Source organism: Cucumis sativus, chromosome 4, assembly GCF_000004075.3.
Source record: "Cucumis sativus cultivar 9930 chromosome 4, Cucumber_9930_V3, whole genome shotgun sequence".
Lineage (NCBI taxonomy): Eukaryota > Viridiplantae > Streptophyta > Magnoliopsida > Cucurbitales > Cucurbitaceae > Cucumis > Cucumis sativus.
Window position 1 is genome coordinate 25449910 of NC_026658.2, and position 25124 is coordinate 25475033.

The 25124-nt window shown below is 33.1% G+C and overlaps 3 protein-coding genes across 6 annotated transcripts; 2 read left to right on the plus strand and 1 right to left on the minus strand.

Moving 5' to 3' along the window:
• Positions 1-4381: 4381 nt before the first annotated feature.
• LOC101219084 (protein WHAT'S THIS FACTOR 1 homolog, chloroplastic) lies at positions 4382-7250 on the plus strand. 2 transcript variants are annotated; one of them, XM_011655907.2, is made up of 2 exons: positions 4382-6372; positions 6781-7250. In XM_011655907.2, exon 1 carries the CDS (start codon positions 4731-4733, stop codon positions 6099-6101), a length of 1371 nt encoding a protein of 456 aa, XP_011654209.1. In that variant the 5' UTR covers positions 4382-4730; the 3' UTR covers positions 6102-6372; positions 6781-7250. The 2 variants fall into 2 exon arrangements, with proteins under 2 accessions (XP_011654209.1, XP_004141441.1); XM_004141393.3 differs by having other exon boundaries at positions 6803-7250.
• Positions 7251-11632: 4382 nt separating this feature from the next.
• LOC101217359 (3-ketoacyl-CoA synthase 10) lies at positions 11633-15715 on the plus strand. Its single transcript, XM_004141304.3, has 3 exons — positions 11633-12101; positions 12763-13391; positions 14917-15715. Exons 1-3 carry the CDS (start codon positions 11691-11693, stop codon positions 15470-15472), a joined length of 1596 nt encoding a protein of 531 aa, XP_004141352.1. The 5' UTR covers positions 11633-11690; the 3' UTR covers positions 15473-15715.
• A 132-nt stretch (positions 15716-15847) lies between these two features.
• On the minus strand, positions 15848-25024 carry LOC101217829 (hypothetical protein). 3 transcript variants are annotated; one of them, XM_031883745.1, is made up of 9 exons: positions 24524-25023; positions 24243-24446; positions 24105-24162; positions 23724-23786; positions 22968-23043; positions 22196-22311; positions 21713-21802; positions 21505-21636; positions 15848-16036 (listed from the first exon to the last, which is right to left on the minus strand). In XM_031883745.1, exons 1-9 carry the CDS (start codon positions 24904-24906, stop codon positions 16016-16018), a joined length of 1143 nt encoding a protein of 380 aa, XP_031739605.1. In that variant the 5' UTR covers positions 24907-25023; the 3' UTR covers positions 15848-16015. The 3 variants fall into 3 exon arrangements, with proteins under 3 accessions (XP_031739605.1, XP_011654210.1, XP_004141354.1); XM_011655908.2 differs by lacking the exon at positions 15848-16036 and adding an exon at positions 16877-17337 and having other exon boundaries at positions 24524-25024; XM_004141306.3 differs by lacking the exon at positions 15848-16036 and adding an exon at positions 20528-20843 and having other exon boundaries at positions 24524-25020.
• Positions 25025-25124: the final 100 nt, after the last annotated feature.

Consider the following 25124-nt stretch of genomic DNA (forward strand, 5'->3'; position numbering starts at 1 on the left):
TAGTCCATAAGTTTATAGAAATAGACTCACTTGATCCTCGAGTATTCAAAATATACATTTTTAGTCTCTAAACTTTTATCTAATTTTATACTTTTATTTTAGAGAAATTTTTAAAAATAGTAAATTTTACAAATTCTATAACTGATATTCATTGACATGTTATAATGACAGAATCCAAAATTTTGCTATAGGTTGTAAATATTTTAAATTATTTTGCTATTTTTAAAGATGCTCCTTTATTTTAAATAATTATACGACATTTTAAATTAGATGAATAACTTATAAAACTACCTCCTCCATAAAACTATTTTTAAAATTTTAAATACCATCTAATTATTTTTAAAAATAAAACATAAAATACTTGTAGTAACTTATAAACATATTTAAAAAAATTTAAGGACTAAAAATTTATATTTTGAAAACTTGAAAATCAAATGAATTATAAATGTATGGACTAAAAATAAACAAAAAAACACGTATTCATGGAAAAGAGCAATTAATTTCCTTAAAAGGAAAACAACTAATAATTAAAAAATGGGAATTAATTAAGTGGACATAATTTGGCAGCATTAATTACCTATTTCATATTTTGAAAAGATGAATAATATTATAATTGAAAAAAGGTGGTGACCTAAAAAAAAGAAATAGGACAAAAGAAAAAGAGAGAAAGAAGAAAAACTCGTGCTTAATTTTGGAGTGTCAACCGTCAATAGTCCGATGCGGGTAAGGACTGTGAATTGTGATATCATCCGCGCAGCTATTCTTGCGTTTGCGGCTACCAAATTTTGATATATAGCCTATGAAACGGGACCCTTTTCCCATTATTACACCCCTTGACCTTTTCAATTTTCAGGACATTTCTGTTTTTATCACACAACTTCAATACCATTCATATATATTAACCAAAGTCTTAATCATAAAGTTATGTTATGTTTGAATTCAATCTTTACTTTTTTAGCCCTTTCAAACTCACCAATATCTCCTCATCATGACGTATTATGAATTCAAAACCATTTAAATGCTTTTGTATTTCTCCTTTTTATCCATTCAAGTAGATAACAAAACAACATTTAAGTAGATAACAAAACAAAGAAATTATGAGGTAGATGTCAGTGGCGAATCTGTAAATTTTATATAGGGGGTATCGGATACGATATAATAAACACACTAAAAAATGTTAAAAAAACACCTCGACCTTTCACTAATGCTCTAATAACATTCACACAATACAACATGGAAGATTGGGATCATCTACTTTGTTACATTTTTTAAAAAATATGTGTTAGAGTTTTATCTTGGATATGTTTTTTTTTTTTTTTTCCAGAAAAATATTGATATTTGGAATAAAAATTATCTCGTAATGGTAGGCAAGAATCAAACTCTTAACCGAGTGATTTTACACTTGAGGCACAACCACTTCACTGAAACCAAAATTTAGTTAAGACAAAATATTATTTAATATATATTGTAATATAACACTTCAAAATTAATATTAAAATATAAAAACCGATGATGTGAAGAGGACACGTGCTCCCTAACCTTTTAATAAATTCGTCTATGCTAGCGGTAGTGTCTTGTAAATTTTTGTTATGAATAAAAAAATATTTATTATAGAGTGGATCTTAATTTTGACTTTTTAGTTTGATTTTATTAGTCATGTTTTGTGATTGATGTTCTAACTTTGCATGTTATGTTTGTAGTGTTCAAAACTTTGATAAAAAAAAGTTATGTTCATATTGTTGAATTAAAATAATTTAACAATCAAGATTGACATTGTGATTGAAAGCCGTTATTAGCCAAACTAAGATAGATAAGAAGAAAGATTGATTTTGACTAAATATTATAACGTTTAATTATTGATTTCATGTTGCCACTTTTTAACCAAAGAAAAAGATAACAACGACACCTAAGTCTAGTCGATAATAGGTCGTTCGTACTAGAAAGCCTGCATATTTTTGGACTAAAGAAATATGATCACGATTCACGATTATAAATTCTTCATTCAAATAAAAAATTATATTATTTTCAAATATAACAAAGTAAACAAAAACATTTATAAAATACAACAATTTTATATTCTATCGATTATATACACCAATAAACTTCTATCAACGTCACTAATAAAATTCTATTGGTGTCTATCATTGACATAATCTAAAATTTTGCTATATTTTGTAAATATTTTTAAACAATTTTGTCATTTATAATAAAATTAAGAAAAATATAATTATTTTTTAGAAAAATTATATGAGAATCTTTGCGACTAGGTGCAACACTAATAATATAACTCAACTTTCTGTTTTTGAAATGGAGACAAGCCGTTTTATTAATAATAAAAGAGAATAATGTTCAAAGTACAAAAGTATTACACTAACAGCAAAATAAGAAAAAGATTAACATCATCAAGTTAAAGTCAAACTTTAGCCAAAAGTCAAAATTTTGACTTTTTACCATTTTTCCCTCATTGACTAATTTCGACTTCTCAAGCATGAATCGCATTAATTTTCTCAAAATTCAAACCATATTTAAATATAAAGTTTGACTTTTCAAATTCTTCAAAGTCAACCATTTGACTTTTTTACAATTTTGACTATTTTCATCATTTTCGAGCTTCGGAATATGAATCTGCATTCACATTTTTAATATTTAAATATAAAAAAGCTATATCTCTAAACTAAAAATTGACTGTTATATCACATATACTTGACTGTTTTTCTATTCTTACCCAATTCAAACTAATCCAAACATATTGTTATAAGTTAATTTTATATGAGCTAGTAGGGGAACTTAATGAACTTACAGATCATGAGTTTTAACGATTTGAGATTAACGGGCTAAACCCTTTTAGACTGAGCTAATAAGCATTCATTAACTAATAAGCCATTTTACTAAAATTGTGTAGTTACACTCCCCTCAATATGTATATATATATGTATGTGTGTGTCCATCTGATATAACTATGATTAGTAAGTTAATCATTCATAAATTGTTCGTAATCTCGACTAAGTTAAAATACCGTTTTACCCCAGTTTACATATTGTTCCTTAAGTCCCACCGATCCACTATTGAACAGTTGGTTTAAGGTCCAACATATAAACCAAATTTCTCTCGGACTAATGAGAAGTTGGGGCCCTTTGTTCAAGACCTAGATTCAGTTTTTCAAAAAACAACGTATCTACTAACCTTGTAATGGGTAGAAGTGAATTTCGTCTTACACCTTATGTTTTCAGCTATCCATTCGGTCTTACCTTTGAAATGAGAGGCTTATTATACCAACGATGTTGAACTACTCTTATCTATGCAAATCTTAGGATAATCTCGTGTAAGCATGCGTTCATAATTAACTCAAAATTATGATTAAGTTACCTAGGTCATCAATAATTGAAATAATCAGTTTTATACAATCAATGGTGTTAGCACCATGTAAACTCTTTATATAGGATGCCCCCACTTTCATGTCTCCACACGAACAATTAAAAATCATATCGTTTATACTAACTACGAAGCGGACTGTATCCATAGTGTCCTCAAAATAAGGAGCCAAAACTTATTCATACACTCTAGATCGTTTAGGATACTAGAACTTGATCCATGTCTATGTTTTTACATAAAGTTCAAGTTTACCCAAGATAGTATCAGGATCTTGGTTTATTGGATTCAAGATTATAATGTTCAATTTCATTAATAGTTTATCAATAACAACTTTATTAAATAGAATATGATTTTAAACTACAAATTTTAGAACATAAGTTTCAATAAAAAAAAAACTTCTTAAAAAGACAAAGGTTCTTTCCATATCAAACCACATCGACAACTATCGACTTCAAATAATGATCTAGGATTTGCAAGACTAAAAATGAGAATGAGTAACGATAGACGTCTTTTCAACTTTCGATTCTTCTTCACATTGAAATAAAGCACTAAGATTTGTCTCTAGAAGATCAAACTAACCATACCTTTCAAGCTAAGTTTAGCTAGCTTGTCAAAATGAGCCATTTTTTCACTATTGACACTAGAGAGTCAAGAGAATACCCACCCTTTATATAATTGTATTGAAAAGTTTGTCTAGGTAGTGTTGTAGATACATTTGTGATCCTTATGATTATGGGTGTAAGAATATGGGTTGAACCCAAATAATCCGAACTATCTAACCCATATCATAAGGGTTGGGTTGGGTTAAAAAAATTGAATCTTTTCGAGTTGGAAGGTTGAAAATTTTGGGTCAACCCAAACCAACCCAAATTAATATAATATATATATATATATATTTAATAAAGTAAAATCTAAAAATTAGGTATTCCTCCCTCTTCAATTTTAATCTCTTTGCATCTCACTCACCGGTCTTCATTGTGTTGTATTATTCTTTTTCATCCCATCCTAGTTTTCGGTCTTCTTACAATCTCGTCGTTCCCCTTACTTTTCATTAAAAAGTAGAAATAAAATATAAAAAAAAACTAACTCCACCGTTCAACCCAACCAGTAAATACTTATGATAGAGCAAACTAAAGTCATATTATGATAGAGCAAACTAAAGTCATTCATAGCAGAGGCAGTTGAATTCAAGCAGGCGGTAAAAGTTGAGGTCCGTGTCTAAACGGGCCTTTACAACTTGGCATTTTGCCGAATTGAACGTCTAAGCACCAAGCCGCCATTACTGGTTCGTTCCCATCTCTGCGGCATTTTCACAAACACTTGGGGAGTGATTGTTGTTGCATTGGTAATCTTCCTCCATGTTTACGGCTGTTCGGATTGCCAATTCTGTGAAAGTCCTAATCTCGAACGAGTACAATGTGAATTATTCTCGTCTTCTTCAGTTTTTTAACTTGAACGAACTCCCAAATTATCTCTGCAGAAATCGTTTTGTGGAGTTGTGGTCATGGTCGCAAATCCGGTTGATGACAACCAGTAAGCGCGTTCAGGATAGAAGCCAATTTAAGAGAGTGCAGGATCTTGAATTAGCGACGGAGAAATGGAAGGTAGCTCACAAGGTACTTTTCTTGATTGAAACTCTCAAGGAAGAGCCTGAGATGATAATTCCCGTTAGGAATTTAGAGCGATATCGTAGAAAAATTAATCTCCCGAAACCACATAGAATCTCAGACTTCATTCGAAAATCGCCTGAAATGTTTGAATTATACAAGGATCAGAGGGGTGTGTTGTGGTGTGGATTGACTAAACAAGCCGACGATTTGGTGGAAGAGGAGAATAAGATAGTTGAACAACACGCTGACAAAGTTGCCGAGTATGTTACCAGGTTTTTGATGATGTCAGTGAACAAGCGGCTTCCGGTGGACAAAATTGCTCATTTCAGAAGAGATTTTGGGCTTCCACTTGATTTTCGAGCAAAATGGGTAAAAAATTACCCTGAACTATTTAGGGTGGTGAAGTCTGAGGATGAATGTGAATATTTGGAGCTTGTTTCTTGGAATCCTGCTTGGGCTGTGACAGAGTTGGAGAAGAAGTTCATGGGTGCGACTGAGAGCACTGCTACTCATACCCCAGGTTTGCTTTCACTTCCTTTTCCTTTGAAATTTCCTTCCAATTACAAGAAGATGTATAGATATAGAGGGAAAATCGATCAATTCCAAAAGAGGTCGTATTTGTCTCCATATGCCGATGCAAGTGGGCTTAAAGCTGGTTCACTTGAATTTGATAAAAGGGCTATTGCTGTTATGCACGAGTTGCTTAGCTTTACCATGGAAAAGAGACTCGTTACTGATCACCTTACCCACTTTAGGCAGGAACTTGTGATGCCTCAAAAGCTAATGAGACTTCTTTTGAAGCATGTTGGGATATTTTATGTTTCAGAGAGGGGTAAAAGATTTAGCGTTTTCTTGACAGAAGCTTATGAAGGTCCGGAGTTGATTGATAAATGCCCTTTGGTTCTTTGGAAGGAGAAGGTATTGAGCCACGTTGGTTATAGAGCAAAGAAAAAGAAGATCAAAACTTTTAATGACATGTCTGAAATGGAGGAGGATAACAATTTGCTTTTGGCTGATGATGACTCTGAGCAGGATATGGAGGATACTGGTTGTTCAGAAGAGACTTCATTAGATGCAAATACAGTTGACATGGAAACTAGGGATCGCCATTTTGGGTAAAAGGATTCTGAATCTTCATGAGCATCAATTTAATTTGATCTTCTTTATAGATTTCTGGAGGAAAGAAACCAACGGTTTGGTTCAATGGAGCAAAGTCTGATCCTGATCTCCTATTTTAGAGCAATATGTGTATCTTATCGTATGTATGCAGTATGTAACAGTTAATTTCTGCTCTAATCAACGTTTCTCTCGGCCCTACAGCAGCAGGAGTTTCATTTGATCAGAAAAATGAAACAAGCATTTCTCTGGTGGGATCTTTCTGATGCTTGAGGTTTGTTAATTGTTCAATCTTTCAAGAAATATTTGATCCATGGAAATATGGCACATTATCACTATTACTGTTCAAATAAGTTTCTAGTGAGTACAACCAGTTTTTAATTTCAAACGATTACTTGATGCAGTATGTATTCATGCGTAAGGTCTCAAATGTGATCCATCATCTAAAGCACAAAAAATATTATTACACACTAAGTCAGCATTGACAGTATTTGTATTGGATGGCTTGATGTGCAGAATGAGCACATCTATGTATAGTAGCAAATGTAGAGGAAGAGGAACTAATTTTTGGATTTGTTAGCTTCATAATGCATATATGTAAAGATAATTATAGCAAACTGGGGCACTTGCTAACTAGTTTACCATTAGCCTAACTTTAAATGTAATTGATGTTTTATTTCAGACCTGGCAATGATTTCTGGCAGGTATGTATGGGTTGTTTGATCCTCACTCCTCAAATTGCTTGAAGAATCATTTAGTGCACAGAGGATGGAGGTATCTGTGAAAGCCTCCTACTTGGTTGTTGATGCATTTCTGTTTCCTGTTTGTTGTTGGATCTCCCACATGAATGTCATGACATTCAGGTTTCTTTCTTACCGGTTATATGAATGAATTGGGTTCATTTTATTAAGGTGAAGTATTGTTCACAATCTTGAAAGTAATGGATAAATATGTTCGTGAGAATGAGGATTGATTTTCAATTTGAAAATATATAATATAGTACGAAATCTACACGGCTATTTCCTAACCTTTGTAATATGGAGCTCGATAGAATGTTTCCAACATGTGTAGCAAAAAATATTGTGGCAAAATGTACTTTATCTTGCCCATTCAAGGCCATCACCAAAATACTTGATAATCTTTTGGAAGTAAGATTGTGTGTAATGCCTTATCTACAATGATTTGTATCGTAGAATCCTCTTATGTAGGGAAATATAAAAATTGGGTGTGGATGGTTTACCCTACCAGCTTTGAACAAGCAACTCTACCAAAACTCTAAAAGCTCCCCAGAGACGTAAAATACATATTTTTAATGCTTCAAAATATATAAATATAGGTTGATTTTAAACCTTTCTTCCCCCTGGCTAAAAGAAGATTGTGCTTATATGTGAATAAAAAAAAGTTAGGTCAATGAATATTTTTGAAAATATTATGATCACTATTTTATATTTAAGGGTTGCAATATAGGGCTGACCTGTTCCAGCATATAAATGGGTGCGCTCTTAAACGGTTTTTGTTCTTCCTTTTACAGTAGGTAGTGGTCATATCTTCATTTACAAGGACCCTTTTTCCCATAGATTGTGTACTTCGAGTTCTAAAGATCTTTGTACCCGTTAGTGTAAGATTATACAATGGCTTATGAGGAGAACTTTGTTTCTTGAAGTAATTTAGTCACAGGTCAAGAAATTCAACCGTTGGTGCTTGTTGCAAGAGTTTTTGTACTCAATACTATGCTTGTGCCTATCCTCAAAACCATAAAACTAACGATGTGGCCATCCACAGCAAGTCAGAGCACAAAATCAACAAAACCTTCCAAAAATCTACCATTCTTGGGACATGCTTGTAAGTGCTCTACAGAAACCGTGATGTACCGTAGATGGCTGCAATTTTCCAGAGTATTTACTTTGTCAAAACAATCAGAAAGGTTCGTGGTCCTACATCTTACTATATATGTTGTTTATTTACTATACAAAATGAAGAAACATATACATTCAAGTTGTTTGCCATATATTTGTCAAGCTAATTCCTGGATGATCATCAAGTGCTTGAAAAAATATAGGAAAGGATGCATATATGGTGTGAAGATTTCCAATATTAGTGTAGCCTTGATTTCTACATCATCATCCCGGTGATGCGGGGGTTTAACTACATTAAATAAATCCCCAATGTAGAGGAAAAAAATTACTGTGTGAAGTGTGACCGTAGGTAGGAAGTAAAAGTTCAGTCTGGCTCGGTTGAGTTAAAACCAACCGAACTGCCAGTAATCAATTGAAGTGATTAACCGACGATTTAGTCGAACTGATCTGGCGGTTCTTCAATTACTTAAATCTAGATATCATGAATGAGTTTGGTTAGATGAAGGTGGGGGCACTCATTATTGGGTAAAAGTGGCTCTAATAGGCAAATAATCAGAATGCAAAGTACTGTCTAACGGTTTAAGTTAGCGAATCGATTCGAGGATTCTAACCCGAATCGACAATTGTTTCGGTCGGTTTTAGTGGTTTTTTTGTCCATTTATTCCTTGTCAGTTGTGCCAACTGTTGTTGTTTTGTTGTTAGTTGACAAAATTGATTGCAATTTGTATAGAATGTGTTATGTGACAGAAGATGAGAAGACTCATCTCCTTGTTTTGGTCAATGCATGTGGACTGCCGAACTAACTATTTTGAGCAAGTAGAGGGCAGATATCTGGTTGGCTATTAATTCGGCCTTCTTTTTTTACTTCGAAAGTTCATCCTTTTTTATTTCATTATTTCTCTCTAGAACACTACATCTATAGTGTTGGATGGAAATTTCAACGTTGACTTTTTAATACAGATTATTTATATAAGAAATGACTGTGTTTGTTATAATTAAAATTATTATGAATACTTATTATTTACTTTAAATAAGTTTAGGTGTTTGAATTTACCATTTTAAATGGGATCTTTAATTGTTTTAAATGGCATAATTTTACTATATTAGTAATTAAGTTGGCTTGTTTTGAAAATGGTCTCTAGAATTATTAAGAACATATTTTTAGGTAATTATGAACATTTAAACGTTTTTTTAAAATTTCTCAACCATGTTTTAATTTTGCTATATTTTTGTAGATTTTTTTTTATATATAATTAAATTTGAACCATTTTTACATATATATAAAAAACCCTAAATGGTAGTTTTTACATATAATTTTTTAGTGTATCCCATCCAAGAACTCAATTTTATTGAAACTCTTTGATTTTGGCACCAAGTTGTTAATGGTAGTTTAACCTTATTTTTATTTTGACAAAGAAACTCTTGTATTTTTGTCATAGAATTCTCTCTCTCTCTGTAGCTCATCTACTCACATTAAATACTCTCATTGACTTGAGATTTTGAATTATATTTTATGTTTAATATTCAATGTGAATATTCAAATCTCTAACTTGTCTATTTGAGTTCTTAATTCTTAGATTGCATTGGCTCTGTGGATTTTGATGGCATGTTGGACACCAAGAAGAGTAACTTATTTATCATCTTTGGTTAGGAATACTTCAACTTAAAAGCCTTTGTTGACAAATCTTTTTCGAAGTAACAAATAGACTTTAATCTACCGTTAAATTTCTAGTGCATACGTGCGTATAAATTGGATAATTATATCTCGACAGCAAAATTTTACGAACATCTTAAGATCCTTGTTGTGGACATTAAAACTACTAAAATATGAGAGATTTAACTATGAACTTCTTACGTTAAATTTAACAAATAATTTAGGTTATTAATTAATATGACTTCATGTCACCATGTGACTTACTCCAATTTTGAATACACATGTGTTTATGAGACTTTAAAAAAAATAATACCCTATGTGAAGTACTTTCCATCAAAGTTATTCACCCATTTATTTACAAAATTACTATTTTTATTTAAAAAAAAGGAAAAAGTGTAGTTTGCAATAAAATAAATAAATAAATAAAATGCTTTAATTCTCAATTAATTAATTATTAGTAATATCGTTAGAGTCAAACAGTGATAAATTTGTTATCACTTTTGTAAGTGTTTTTAATTCAATAACTTCAAATTAAATGCAGTGTAGAAATTCAGCTATGAGTATGATGATTTATTGTCACATATAATTTCAGGTAACTATAATTTAAAACAAAATTAAGCAGTGTTATTTTGGTCAAGGAGACGGTAAATATATCGAAACATCCACGGATGCCAGGTATTTACATCCGTGTAACAAAATCATTTTTTTCAATATTTTAGGTTTGTCCTTTCTTTCCATTTTTGTTCTTTTGCAATTTTTATTTTCTTTTCTATCGTTCTTTTCTCTTCTTCTGTATTTTTTTTTTCTCTAAACGGTTGTTTGGTTCAATATTGTGTATCGAATATAAAAGATCTTGAAAAAATATTGAGAATTTAGGTAATCAAATCTAAACGATTAAAATGTTGGTTGATGCATTTTATATCGTAGGCCTCTGAACTTTTTATGTTTCCGAAATTGTTCTTAAATATTTTGACGTTTTGTTTTAATTTTTTTAAAAAACTCAATTTTATCTTGAATAATTTTTGTTTTTTTATTTTTGAAAAAAATCCTATTGTTTACTTTATTTTAAGATATATTATTAACCCATGGTTTGTTAATTAATCTCATTAAATACCATTTTTTAGTAAAAGTCAACACACCATTTACTATAAAGATAAAATGTTTGCAAAAGTAGTAAAAACTTAATACTTCTCAATCTTGCAACAAAAATATAAAATTTAGGTACATAATTGTTTGTAGTTATAATAGATAACCAACCTACAAATAACGATAAAGTGTATAATAATACTTTTTAAAATGCAAATATATCAAGATACAGCAGAGATATACTTCTATTATTAGTAGACATTTGTGGCTTATCATAGTAGGCCAATATTTGTAATATGATCTAACTATAAATAATCTACCATTAATACATATATACTAATATTTTGATTCTAATTGTTGTAGTTATACTTGTCGTTTTTAAATAAGAAGGCTTAATGAAGAGTAAGCCGAAAAAGTGATATACCTAATTTGATATGTCATCCAAAAAATATAGTTGGTATGAATATTGATAAGTAGTGAATTGTATACTTGATATATTATTCTCTTTGTATTATTTTTCCACAATGTTGAGTTGCTCTTCCTAAATTTTGGTGTTACTACTCAATTTTAGATCAAATGGATGCATTTTATGTATAACATATGTACTATATACTTAGAAACGTTTTAAAACTATAACAATGATGGAACTAATACATGATATCAAGTGACGAAACAAAATACTTAATTAAACGTAAGATTTTATAAATTTTGATATATTTTAGAAAATTTTGTATTCATAATAATTTTTGTATGGAAAATGAAATGGTAAATAATATGAGAAATGAAAAAAAAATAGAGATAAAAATGAAGGAAAATAAATGAAGAATTAATGGGGAGTTGAAGGCGCCCCAACTGCATTGGCACCAAGTTGGTGTTAGCAATAACTAACTCTCACCCACTTCCTTTCCTCTTCCCTCTCTTTATATTCTCTCTTTCTTTCTCTCTCAAAATTCCCCAAATACCAAAATCTCTCTTTCTCTCACTCACACTCTCCTCATGGCTAACGAACAACACCTTTTATCCACCGAGATCGTCAACCGCGGCATCGAATCCTCCGGCCCCAACGCCGGCTCCCTCACCTTCTCCGTCAGAGTCCGCCGCCGTCTCCCTGACTTCCTCAACTCCGTCAATCTTAAGTACGTCAAATTAGGCTACCATTATTTGATCAACCACGCCATTTATCTCGCTACTGTTCCTGTTCTCGTCCTTGTCTTCAGCGCTGAAGTTGGAAGTCTCAGCCGTGAGGAACTTTGGCGCAAGCTATGGGAGGATGCTCGCTACGATCTCGCTACTGTTCTATCCTTCTTCGCTCTCTTTGTTTTCACTCTCTCTGTTTACTTCATGTCCCGTCCTAGATCTATTTACCTCATCGATTTCTCATGCTTTCGCCCTTCCGATGAATTCAAGGTTAGTTCATTTTCTATTTCGCCTCATCTGATGATCATTTTCTATTTTTGTTTGGATTTGAATTATACACACACTCTCGAGAACTCTACACATTATGCTTCTATTCGTTTTCCTTAACTTTCTTTTCGTACCGAAATGAAGCATCTCATGATGCGGTATACTTTTATTGATCCTACTAAAACTCAAGCATATCGGAAAAGGTGGTGTGTTTTGTCGTCGATTTTTTTTATTTAGTTCTTTTTCAATGAATATATATTTATAGGCAGCTTCTTGTAGTGATTGTTAATTAGTTTGTTGGTAACGAAAATTGAGATCATTTATTGATTTACTATTTGTTTAGAAGTGCTAGGAGTTTGAGATACTTTAATTTTAGAAGTGATACATATATGTAAAAGTACTTTGTTCATCTGAATCAATTTAAGACGTTATTGATTCTTTTTTAAAATGTCAATAACAAAAAAGGTAACAAAATGCTCTAATTTTTAATTAATTTATTAGTGATAATTTTAGCCAAACACAAACACAATAGTGATAAATTTTGAAGGTTCTCTTGAATTAAATCAAATAAGTTCATATTAAATGCAGCGTAGAAATCCTTCGATTATGAGGATGAAAATTGAAAATAGAATTGTGTTTTTGAAAATTCATCGGCATTTTACAGGTATCAAAGGAGGAATTCATAGAACTGGCGCGGAAATCGGGAAAATTCGACGAAGGAAGCCTAGAGTTCCAGAAGAGGATTCTACAGTCAGCGGGAATCGGCGATGAAACCTACATCCCGAAATCGGTGATCGCCTCCGCCGATAACTGCGCCACCATGAAAGAAGGCCGAGCGGAGGCTTCCGCCGTCATGTTCGGCGCTCTGGACGAACTTTTCGAGAAGACTCGAATTCGTCCAAAGGACGTCGGAGTTCTTGTCGTGAATTGCTCGATCTTCAATCCGACGCCGTCGCTTTCCGCCATGATCATCAACCATTACAAGATGAGAGGGAATATCTTGAGTTATAATCTTGGAGGAATGGGATGTAGTGCAGGGATTATTGCAATCGATTTGGCCCGGGATATGCTTCAGTCCAATCCTAACAATTACGCCGTGGTGGTGAGTACGGAGGTTGTAGGATATAATTGGTACCAAGGGCGTGACAGGTCTATGCTAATTCCGAACTGCTTCTTTCGCATGGGCTGCTCCGCTGTGATCCTGTCAAATCGCCGCCGTGACTACCACCGTGCCAAGTACCGCCTCGAACACGTAGTCCGTACACACAAAGGTGCTGATGATCGCAGCTTCAGGTACTTCCTTCTCAGTTTTCTTTTCGTTCATGAATTGAAGACGTAACAAATCAGACCACCATTTTTCCTTCGTGTTAAAAAAGAAACCCAAAACAAACAAATAAATTAAGATTTTAAGTTTCAACGTAATATATATCTTAATTTATTTTCCCAAATCTCTAAAAAAAAAAAAAGATATTTCCTAAGATATTTAAAGTAATAATGTGGTTAGTTTATTTATGACAATTTTGTTTCAAACTATTAAATTTTAAAAACATTTGCACATAATATTCTATTAAATTCTTACAATACTTTATCAATGAGCTAAACTATTCCCTTTAGTTAGATTATATGTATACAAGAAATTTCATTAAACTTCCACTATATTTTTCATTAAAAAAATTCTATAAGTTTTTTTTTTGAAAAGCAATTTTAGTTTTAGACATTATGTTTTAGTTTCATTCAAATGCCAAAAAAAGTGACATATATATATTACACGTTTCTTTAAGTACATCTACATATGATTGTGGTTGTCTTGAATGTGTATGGGCTTTTATTTGGTTGTAAAACTGTGCATTCCAAGGCCCATTTTAATGCATATCTCAACTGCCAACAACAAATGTTAGTCGGATTCATGTGCCTATTCAAATATTTTAAAAAATCTATGAATACAGCAAAATTGATTTTGCTAATGTTATCAATAATAAAGTTTCACTAAAAACATTGTTACATTTTTAATTATTACCCCTAAAAGTACTAACTATTATAATATTTACCTTTATGCTTTCTAGGGTAGATTTTCAGGTTCGTTATATCATTAAACTGCCATGATAGAAATATTTCTTATAGGATGACAAAAACCAACACCCTTTGCAACCCACCAAAAAGAAAAATATGGTTATTATTATTTAGGATGTGTTTGACATTGATTTTTTTAAAAAAAATTATGATAGATTGCAATAATAAGCTACTATTTATTTTACTATATTTATAAGTATTTTTATTCATTTTACTGTATGAACCTAAAAAAAGTACTCTTATTTGATAGGTTTAAATTTTCATACATCAATTTTTTACTAGTAAGTTTCTAAAACTGTGTATGGTTCAGTTTTAATTGAAATTGAATTCTATACGCATAAGGGAAAGGTGCATTTAATGTTGGTCTATTAACTGCCATCTTCTCAACTAAATGTTTGAACCACTAGCTTTTGAACTGTCACTAGTCCTTGCTGTTCCAAAACTTGTTGCTTTTCCATAATAATGATGGTAGTAATTTAAAGACAGAACAAGCCAGCACGTGAGGTCTAAATCAACGTTCTAACTTCCAATTCTTAAATCTTTTATGTTGATTATGATGGTTTTAAATTATCCATTTTAGCTATGATAATTTACATGCGCATTTATTGAGGTACTTTTGTTTTTTCTTCCTTAGAACGTTATATACAATGAAATAACGTTCATTATTGAATTATAATTAGGTGTTGAAACATGAAGTTAATATTAGCTGTTTTGTTATCTTCAATGGTGGTTTGTTGTTTGGTGGCAGGTGTGTGTATCAGGAAGAAGATGAACAAGGATTCAAAGGCCTAAAAGTCAGCAAAGATCTAATGGAAATCGGAGGGGAAGCTCTCAAAACCAATATCACGACCCTTGGACCTCTCGTCCTGCCATTCTCGGAGCAGCTTCTCTTCTTTGCAACTCTGGTGTGGAGGCAATTCTTCAGCTCCGGCAGTGGTGTGATGAACCCAAAGAAGCCATACATTCCAGATTACAAGCAAGCATTTGAACACTTCTGTGTTCACGCAGCCAGCAAAGGCGTATTGAATGAATTACAAAGGAACCTTGAGCTTAGTGAGAGCAACATGGAGGCTTCTAGAATGACACTTCACCGATTTGGAAACACTTCCAGCAGCAGCATTTGGTATGAATTGGCTTATTTAGAAACCAAAGATCGGGTTAAGTCCGGGGACCGGATTTGGCAGCTGGCTTTTGGTTCTGGGTTCAAGTGTAACTCTCTGGTTTGGCGCTCGATGAGACGCAATCGCAAGCCTGCAAGGAGCCCATGGCTCGATTGCATCGATAGATATCCGGTTCAATTTTAGACCGATACCTTGCCTTACTATTATTTTTTCTTTTAATGCTCTTTTGAAGGAAAAAGAAGGTTGTTTAATTTAAAACTACTTAAGTTAATATAGCAAAATAGATTTTGCTGCTTTGGAGGAAAGTTTCCTCTAATTTGAAAGTTGTAAAATCTATGAACGGTATGTTATTACTATCAATCTAAAAAATCACGTCTGAGTCTTAAAGTTATAAGTTATTGTAGTAGAAAAATTAGAATTGTTTAATCTTTTAATTTGTTTTTTTTAGATTTAAATTATGATATTCAAATTTGATGTTGAGAATCTACATTCGAGTAGACTCATAATTCGGTACTCTCCTAATTTGAAATAAAATCTCATACTATCAAATACTCTGTATTTAACCAAAACACAATGTTTAATATTAAAAAATTGAAACGATAAATAATTATAATGATTAGAAAACGTATTGATTTAAATAGGGAGATAGAATAATGTTTTGGATAAAAGGGATGGTAGGAAGATGAAACCATACTATATCATGCTAACCATTCTCTATCCATATCTTCAATCTTCCATGTGTCGAAGCTGCAAAATGCAAAATATATATTCAACTACAAAATCAGTACATCACTATAAACCTGCCACACAATGTGTATGTATAGGTAAGAAAATTAATGGTAAATAACAAAATTCGTGAAATCATTTACAAGATATAACAAAATTTTCAGATTTTATCACTAATAAACATCAATAAAAAAATGACATATAAAAGTTTATTAGTGTCTTCATGAAAGATTTGGCTATATTTTATATAAAAAATTTTCATTTTATTATATAGGGTTGAGTTTTATTGTCAACAAACGTCAAATTCATACCCCACAAAAAGTCCATTGAACTAGAGAATCAGTTCATCACTCCGAAAAGGAAAAAAAAAGGAGAAACTAAAAGTGTACAAGAAGATGAAAGACATGCTGGCTCCTAAATGTGTTTTTCTAATTGGAAGGGGGGATTTCGTTAATATTAAGAAAAGTTAAATTGATACCAGGATAGGTCAGGATCTTGAAGATAATCTTCCTCTACGCAATGATAATTCGAATACTGCAGCAAAAAATCATCATTAATGCTCAACCAATCAGGAAATTCCATAGCATTATCAGAACTATGGCGACCATCAATCTCCAAAGCTTTCACATCCATGGACATGGACTTGATATCAGCCATAGCATGCATAGCTTCCTCCTCCAAAACTCCCTCCTGTTGCATGTCCTTTTCACTCACTCCAGTTGGGTCATTATTGAACCAAAACACATCAGAAGCCATTAAATTCCCTTCTTCCTCACGTAAAGAAACTGATTTGGGAAGTTCCTGATGAGTATCGGGACAAGAAAGAGTGGGACAAATATATGAAGATGGTGGGGGCCAGAATGAAAGTGAGCAAAATGAAGAACAAGTATCCAAAGTTTTGAAATCATCATCAAAGGTTTGTATAGGGATTTCTGTATTGAGATTCTCAGGTGGAGGAGCAACAAGACCAGACCCATTTTCCAAATAAAATGAGCAATCATATGAACAATCTGGGTATATCCTGGGGTTTCTTCTGGATTTCCTTCTTCCTTCAGCTTCAAAACATTGGCCAAATTGAGGAAACAGAGGAAATGATTGTTTACTTTCTTGGTCCTGCTTTTGTTGCTGCTCTCTTGCAGCTTCTTTGGTTGATGATGCTCTATGGAGCTTAAGTGCAGTTACAATCTCTCTCCTAGCCTCAGCCATATCCAAAGGCACTTCCTTGTAAAGCCGCCGCCGGCTGTGGCGTCTCCTTCTAACCTGTTTCTTTGGTTCTTCATCTGGCTTTGAAATTTGTGCTGCAGCTTCAAAGTTGAGTTGATCTGTGGAATTCATTGAGTCAACGAGGAAAAACGATTTGAACTGTTTTAGCAGTTCAGGGAAGAAACAATCATAGAGAAATGATGCTAAACCTTGAGCTTACTATTTAATGTTTCATCTATTTACTTTCTATCAGGTAGGAAAAAAGGTGCAGAGATGAGGATTGATATCGGTTTAAATAATGCACCGATTGCGTAATGCTGTAACACGAATAAGTCTATAAGGGGGGCGCCGGTATTAAAAATAGGGTATCCTAGGCTTGTGATCTCAGCTCTTTTGTATTTTTACTTGTTCGGCTAGCTAAATGTTCCATTGTTTTTTTTCCCCTTTTACCATTCTATCCATTACCACTCGTGAGGGAAACTTTCAGGTTGGGGAAAATAATAAGCTGCTAGTTTGTGTCGGCTGATTCCTACTAAAATTTTCAAAAGTAACTATATTTTATTAGAGGAAAAGAGAAACTGTTCTCTAGCTCAGACCCATCTGTCAAGAATTCAGTAGTGAGCAGCAAAAAGCGGAGTACCGCTTATCATATTTGAAAGAAAAACTTATAAAGTGAATTGATGTTTGTATTAAAAATAATTTCATCTTTCAATGTTAAATGAGAAGAAGAAACCAGAAGGCTTAACATTTTCAATATTACCCACTAAATTAGACGAAGAAACCATTTTCATTTGGACATACTAACACACCATTTTTTAATGAGACATATGCTTAATAATGGCACATTTATTAAACTAGTTAATATACAAATCGATTTAATAACGAAAAAATTAAGTCAATAAATTCATAGATTTATATGCTCGAGAAAAGAGTGGTGTATTTGGATCAAGATTTCTTCTTATTATTAGAAGTCCATTTAGAAGTATTTGATCCGTGTCCAACAAAACTTTTAGATGGACTCAATATAACTGGTGTCTAACAAGTATGGAAGTGTACAACGCACTTTAACACACTAGCTATGAAAACTCCATTTCAAGATTGAAAAGTCAGTTGGAGTTTCAAACAGGATTGAATAGACCATAAGCCCAATTTTGTGAATTTGAAGGGCTAAGACGACTGAATAATAAAGAACCAAAAGAGAAGTTGGTATTCAACCTATGCATTTAGATTTTGGGACAAAAGAAACAAGAACTCAAGATTTGAAATCTGACATTCAAGGCAGTTTTTTCTCCTATTTCCTGCAATGTCAAGGAAGTAGGAAGCATTCCAAATTCCAACATTCTATAAGTAATAAAAAATGGGTTAAAATACTGTTTTCTTTCCCCATACTTTCAGCTTTCGTTAAGTATTCTAAGTTTAAAGTTTGGTCCACTCATTTTATTGTTTTTCAGGTTTAAATTCAGACGCACTAGTCTTTGTTTTGTAAAGTTAACTTTTATCAAAATTAATTAAATAATATCAACAATTTTAAGCAAGAAAAAGTTGCTGATATAAACCAAATTTAACCAATTTTAAGAGTTATTGAAAGTAGAACAACTAAAACTGAACCATTGGACATAAACCCAAAATACTTAACTAGAATGGTATTGAAGTCCGATTGCAAACACTGCATTCAAAAAATTTCTTAAGACGTAGTCATTAAATTTTCATGAGGTATTGAATTTTTAAATTAAAATGACCAAAATGAATGAGAAGAACATAAGAACATGGATTAAAATACCGTGGGAGCCTTAAAATCAATCAAACAAACAAACAAATCCAAAAGCCGACTCCGAACAGCAACGGAAACCTTAAATTGGGAACTTAAGGATAATCATATAAAATTGAACGAAAAACGACATTGAATTACTATGGATAGCAAAAATATGAAAAACAAAAAACAAAAAACAAAATGAATAAAATAAAAATTAGGGCAAACGAAAAGCTGGAACTAAACTTACTCCTACAAGTATCAGAAGAGTCAAAACAGAACTATAACAATAAAAAAAAAAGGGGTAATAGAGAGAGAGAGAGATCAGATAATGCAAGGAAAAGGAAACGTGCCTTGTTGTATGTGTGTAGGATTTTGATGGCGCAATGAGCGAGGAGCTCAGTAGGCTCTTCGGATTGTGGTAAGGCAAAGGGCAGGGAAACAGAGAAGAAGCGCAGCCACATTTTGAAAAAAATCCATGCGCGCCGTTCCGCACAGCCACAGGAAGAAATCAGAATACAGCAATGGCAGAATGATGGAAGAACAAATAATTTATGAAAGAGAAAAAAAGGGAACAAATGATTTGATCATCAGATTGTGATCTCACCAACAGAAACTCCCATGTTCTTCACCGCCCTCTGGCGCTTCTTCTTCCCTCCCCTCCCCTCTCTCCGATTCGTTTATATTATAATCAGTATTATTTTAAATTTTGTGTTTAGTTGATATCCAAATCTTAACTTAAAATATCATTTTCGTCTTTGGTTCATGTATTCAATTTTAGTTTTACTAAATATTAGATTTAGTCTTTGAAATTTATTTATTTTTGTTGAAATTAGTTAAATAATCATGAAAAAATAGAATATGTGAATATACTTTTAAAATTTAGAGTGAATGCTAATAAATAATAATAATAAAACCTACCAAAGAAACTAGCAGTAGAAACTAAATTCAAAATATATTGAAACTCAATAGACTAAAACTGAACCTTTGATTAAAGACCAAAATGATATTTTAAAAAAAAATCATGAGAATGTTTTACCAAAAATTCACAATAGTGGATATGTTCATTTGACATAATTCTTATCGAATTGATATCCAGGAAGGTAACAAAATCCTATACTTCTCGAATTTGACTACTTAATTAGAGAATCGCGGCCGCGTACTTGCTCAATGTATATGGGACTATTGCTCAATGTACACATCCAACCCATAACAAGTTCATTCTCACGAACATCTCTTATTAGGTACAAAGAGAATTTCAATTTGAGTATAAAATGTCTTGTTATTCTAGGTATTCACATCTTGCTCAGATGAAATTATGCATGATTTGCAAGGGTAGAACACATTATTCCAGTATTCGCATCTCTTCAACAATGTTTGGCATTCAGGGTTTGAACAGATAGTAAAATTCGTTAGATAGTTGTTTGGCTATTTGATTGTAACATAGTACGTAGATATGGGACAGAATCTCTTAGGTGGCTAGAGATTTTTTAACCTGTAAAGACTCGATCCAACCCAACCCAAATAAGATCAAAAGAAATAACTTAAACAAACATCCATCAAAAGAAAATGGTCCATCACTAGAAGCTGCTGCCATTGTGAATCATATATGTATTGTAATATCTTATATTTGTAAGAATATACTTAAGGGACAAAATGTTAGGAGAAGCATTCATATTCATACAAGGAATAGAGATGAATTAGAATTAGAGTTAGAATAAGATATTCGTCTCCCAAGCCTTAGGCTTGGAAACGCTCAAACCAATTGGTTAAGGTTTTAGCAAGCTCTCTTGTTTCTCTCAAAGATAAAGATTTAAGGGCCTGAGCAACAGCATCTGCAGGAGTGTAAAAATAACCTACCTCCCACTTTGGTTCCTGGTCACATTAAAACAATTACATCTTCAGAACTCATGTCCAATCTGAAAGAAAAACGTTCGACTGAAATCCTTTTACAGTTCGTTAATTTTTCATGTTTTCTCTATTTTTATCTTGTTTCGCCATGTTAAATCACTACGGAACTCAACGAGTACAAGGTGAGGTTTAGAACAATTGTAGTGCAGTATCCAATGATCTCATATAGGGATCTAGAGACTAATTTGACTCAAGGAGGCAATATGTGAATTACTAACATGAAATGAGGAGAAAATGATATTGCAGAAATTTGTACTTGGATTAAGAGTGTATGAATTACTTGAGTGTAAACGGTTGGGTGTGTTCTAAGAGGTTGATTAGTATGGCTAGGGGAGTGCTCTTGCCTACTTTTATATCACCTAGATTTGGTTTCAACATTCCAAAATTTCCAATCATTAATTGGTTTAATACATTTTCTTATTCAGAGAAATGAGTGTTTATTTAGCTGGCTTGTGGCTTTGAATTTCATAATCCAATCGCTAACATCTGTGAAAAGAAAACCGTTTGGAATGATTTTCTAAGCAATTGAGAAAGTGTTTTTAATCAGTTTACACTTCACACATATATTTTAAAACACTCAGAACTCATTCAATGTTACGACAAGGAAAAGGCCTAAAAGGTGTACCTGTACGCATGGTGTGATGTGGTTTCCACTTAACTCAACCTTCTCAAGTGTGCCATTGATAGCCTCGACGCGAGGCTTCAGTGTTTGTTCAAGTAGATCGGTTTCATCAATCGTGTCTGAAATGAACTTCACCTGAAATGCAACGTATCAGACAAACCAGAAGCAAATATTTACTCAACAATCCAAACGCTGACGGTTACGACCTTACCAAGAGAGTGTTTTGGATATTGTAATTACACTTGAAGCAATCTCGATTCTCAGATGGAGTTGGCCTGAACTCCGAAACCCCTTCTGTCACCTAATGAGCATACTATTATACATTTGCAAATTGCAGTGCAGACAAATGCAGTTTGAAATACAACTCAATAACATTCTTTTTTAAAAAAAATACAAACACATTAGATGCACACGTAAATGTAGGGTGTGTTTGGAATACATTTTTCAAGTGTTTAATTTAAAAAATAAGCCAATTCGAAAGAAATTAGAGTGTTTCACAAGCAATCAAAATTAGTTTTTGAAATGTATTTTAAACGGTTTTTACCGATTGTTTGACTAAAAATGTAGTCCAAACCCATCCTAAACTTTTTGAAAAAAAAATTTCAAGTCAATCCAAACGAACTTGTAGTCTAACAACTGAGAAAGGAGATATCAATAAATCGGCAATGAAATTTTCAGAGAATTGTAAAATTACCTGGTCAAACACAGAGGGCAACTGATCAACAAATTTGGTCAGAGAATTCAAGACTTCTCGATCACTGTCTGGAACAATAGCTCCAGCAGCATCGAGCAATATCTTCCTTGCATTGTCTGCATATAAACAAGGATAAGAATGCGTCTTCATGAACATATCAAAGGTGAAGAAAACAATATTGTGCAAGATTCGATAAAAGGAAAATTAGTCAGAAGTAGCAAGTAGTAGTAGGGTCTAATGAAAACAGCAAGGATGAATGGAAATATAATTTGCTGTCATTTCACAGTCTATATACTTTTGCATTCAAACATAAGATACTGAAGGTTAATCCTCTACTAATTTATCTATAGGCATAAGCTCTGCTCTAGTCAGAATCAGTGGGAAGCTAATATAACGAAGTTGTGCCATGGCTTCTGGAAGGAACTTGCAGAGAGGAGCAAATGGTAATAGATCCATTAGAATCCATGAAAGAAAACAATTAAACTCAATGTATTGAAACAATCAGGTTCAAGATAGTAACTTAGACGGTAGATGGTATTGTGAACTAGTCGGGTTGGTTAGTCCCTTCAATCTATTACTGTATCGTCCATGTTCATAATTAGGATATAATTCATATGCAACGTTAACTATATAGTCGGAAACTTAGTACCATGGCCAAGAAGTTCATATTTAATAAGGAAGTCGAACAAAATGCTGATCCAAGGATGAAAAATTCTTAATTATAGACTATAAAATCATACTAAACAATGCAGAGGCCAAGTCAGAATGCTACCTGAGGCACTCCTGGCCATTGAGTACACTGGAGATGCTTGTACAACTGGCATCATCTGACTGGTTAAAGGGCCCAACTGTATAGAGCAGCATTTCAAATATTATAAATTCGAATTACTTAGCTTATGTCATGAACAGTCTTCATTGATGTCTATCTATTCTTAGTAGCATGTCCAATACATGAAAGAAACCAAGAACAAAGTAAATTAGCTCTGATTGTCAATCATTAGCTGGTTTATACGAAACCAAGCATATTTTCTCCCTTCTCATTTAATCCCTTCAGATCTAAGAGGTATAAGTGAACTTAAAGGGTGTTTGATGAGCCACAGTGGAATGTGTTGTATTGTAATGTAATCTAAATCTCATGTTTGGATTGAGTGTTTTTAGTTCTACAAAATTCATCATGTTCCCGATAGTTTTCAATCTAAGATTATTTCTCAATATTTTGTTTTACAATCTCGTTTTGTCTTTGATTACTAACGCTTTCCAACACTTCTATATTTCCAATAATCATGATTACATTCCAACTCTCCAAACACTACCTAAAATTTCTAAATCACCTTTTTGTACAATCTGATTCTAAACAAACGTCTCCAAGGTAAAATTCATATTGTCTCAGAAATTACGAATTGATGTCTTTTCCTAAAAGATCACTCATAGAAATGAAAAAAAGTTGATACTTGGTAGCAAGCACAAGCCCAAGTAAACAAGCTATGAAATCCAACAAAAGACAAACAGTAATCTATGCCAACTTTACCTGCTCGAAGTAAGGAACGGCCTCTGTTGCTGGCCTGTTGTTGAAGGAGATTATAGCATTAGCCTTCCACAACAAGAATATTACGTCACACAACCATTGAAATTGATAAGAAAATTATCTATTTCGGATACTAAAGCCAACTGATTAGCTTGTCAGTTCCATCACGCTCCATTTCCACAAATAAACTATGTCAAATAAGAGCTAGTTTCCAAGCGATTTTGAAATAGTTAAGTTCAAGGTCAAGATCACTTTTCAATCATTTAAATACAATTCAATGTTTGCTTTTTACACTTTTAAAAGTGATTTTCATACCACCAAAATAGATTTCAAATGATTTTTATCCATTTTTAAATCACTCTCAGACAAAGTAAGAAGCCAAACCTTAGGTATCTTCTCAGAGAAATAGCTCCCCGTGAGTACTTGTAGAAGCGCGCCATTGCTATCAATAAAGAACAAAAACGAAATAACCTCAGTATTTCTTTCTACGGTAATGAGGACAACAATCACGAGTTGACTCACCTATGACCCACAGAAAATAGAGGAAGGTTAACGAGTTGAGCAGGTGAAATATCTTCATCGGGCAATCCGGAAGCTAAAACGGTATCCAAACAGACATGAAACCTCTCGAATACTTGTCTCGCGGCATCGGCATGATCGAAAGTCACATTGTAAGGTACTGAGATGATCAGAAACCCTTCCTTTGCCAAAAACTCAATTAAGTAGCTGCATCAAAATGCAAGTTGAAAACACAGAAAAGTAAAAAGAAGAAGAAGAAAAATCAACTAAGACAACGGAGAAACCTGTAAGTGACTTCAGGAATAGCTCCAATGAAAGCGCCGCCGAGGAACTTGATGATAGCGCGAGGTGGCCTACCCCTCGGCGGCGGTATCACTAAACAAGATTCCAATTGCTTGTAAATCTTGTTGACATTCGAATTTCTACCACCATATCCATTCGAGATCATCGTCTTCATGAAGGCAGATGAAGTTCCGGAGACTGACGTAGCAGTTCGCTTTGAAAATTTATTGAAAAGCGGAGAACTATCTTCAATTCCTCTCTTGAGAGTATATTCGCGTCTGTTAGTTTTGTTGGATAGGAGAATCCATCGACGTCGGCGGCAAACGACGGCCGTAGAGGAGGGCAAAAGGGTGGCCCCGGCGGCAGAGGTGACAGATGTTTCCATGTCGTCGAATAGCTAATTCCGACGCTACCGGAAGGAATGTGGGAGCAAAGGTCTATGGCAATTTTATTATATTTGGAAGAACAAATGACAAAGCATATGCTAATGATTCGGCCACGAAGATCCATTCATTTCCTTGAAACTAAAACGTGATGGAAATTTTCCTGATTAAACTAAACAAATATTTCTCAAATTTATTTTAAAGGTTCAAATTTATTATA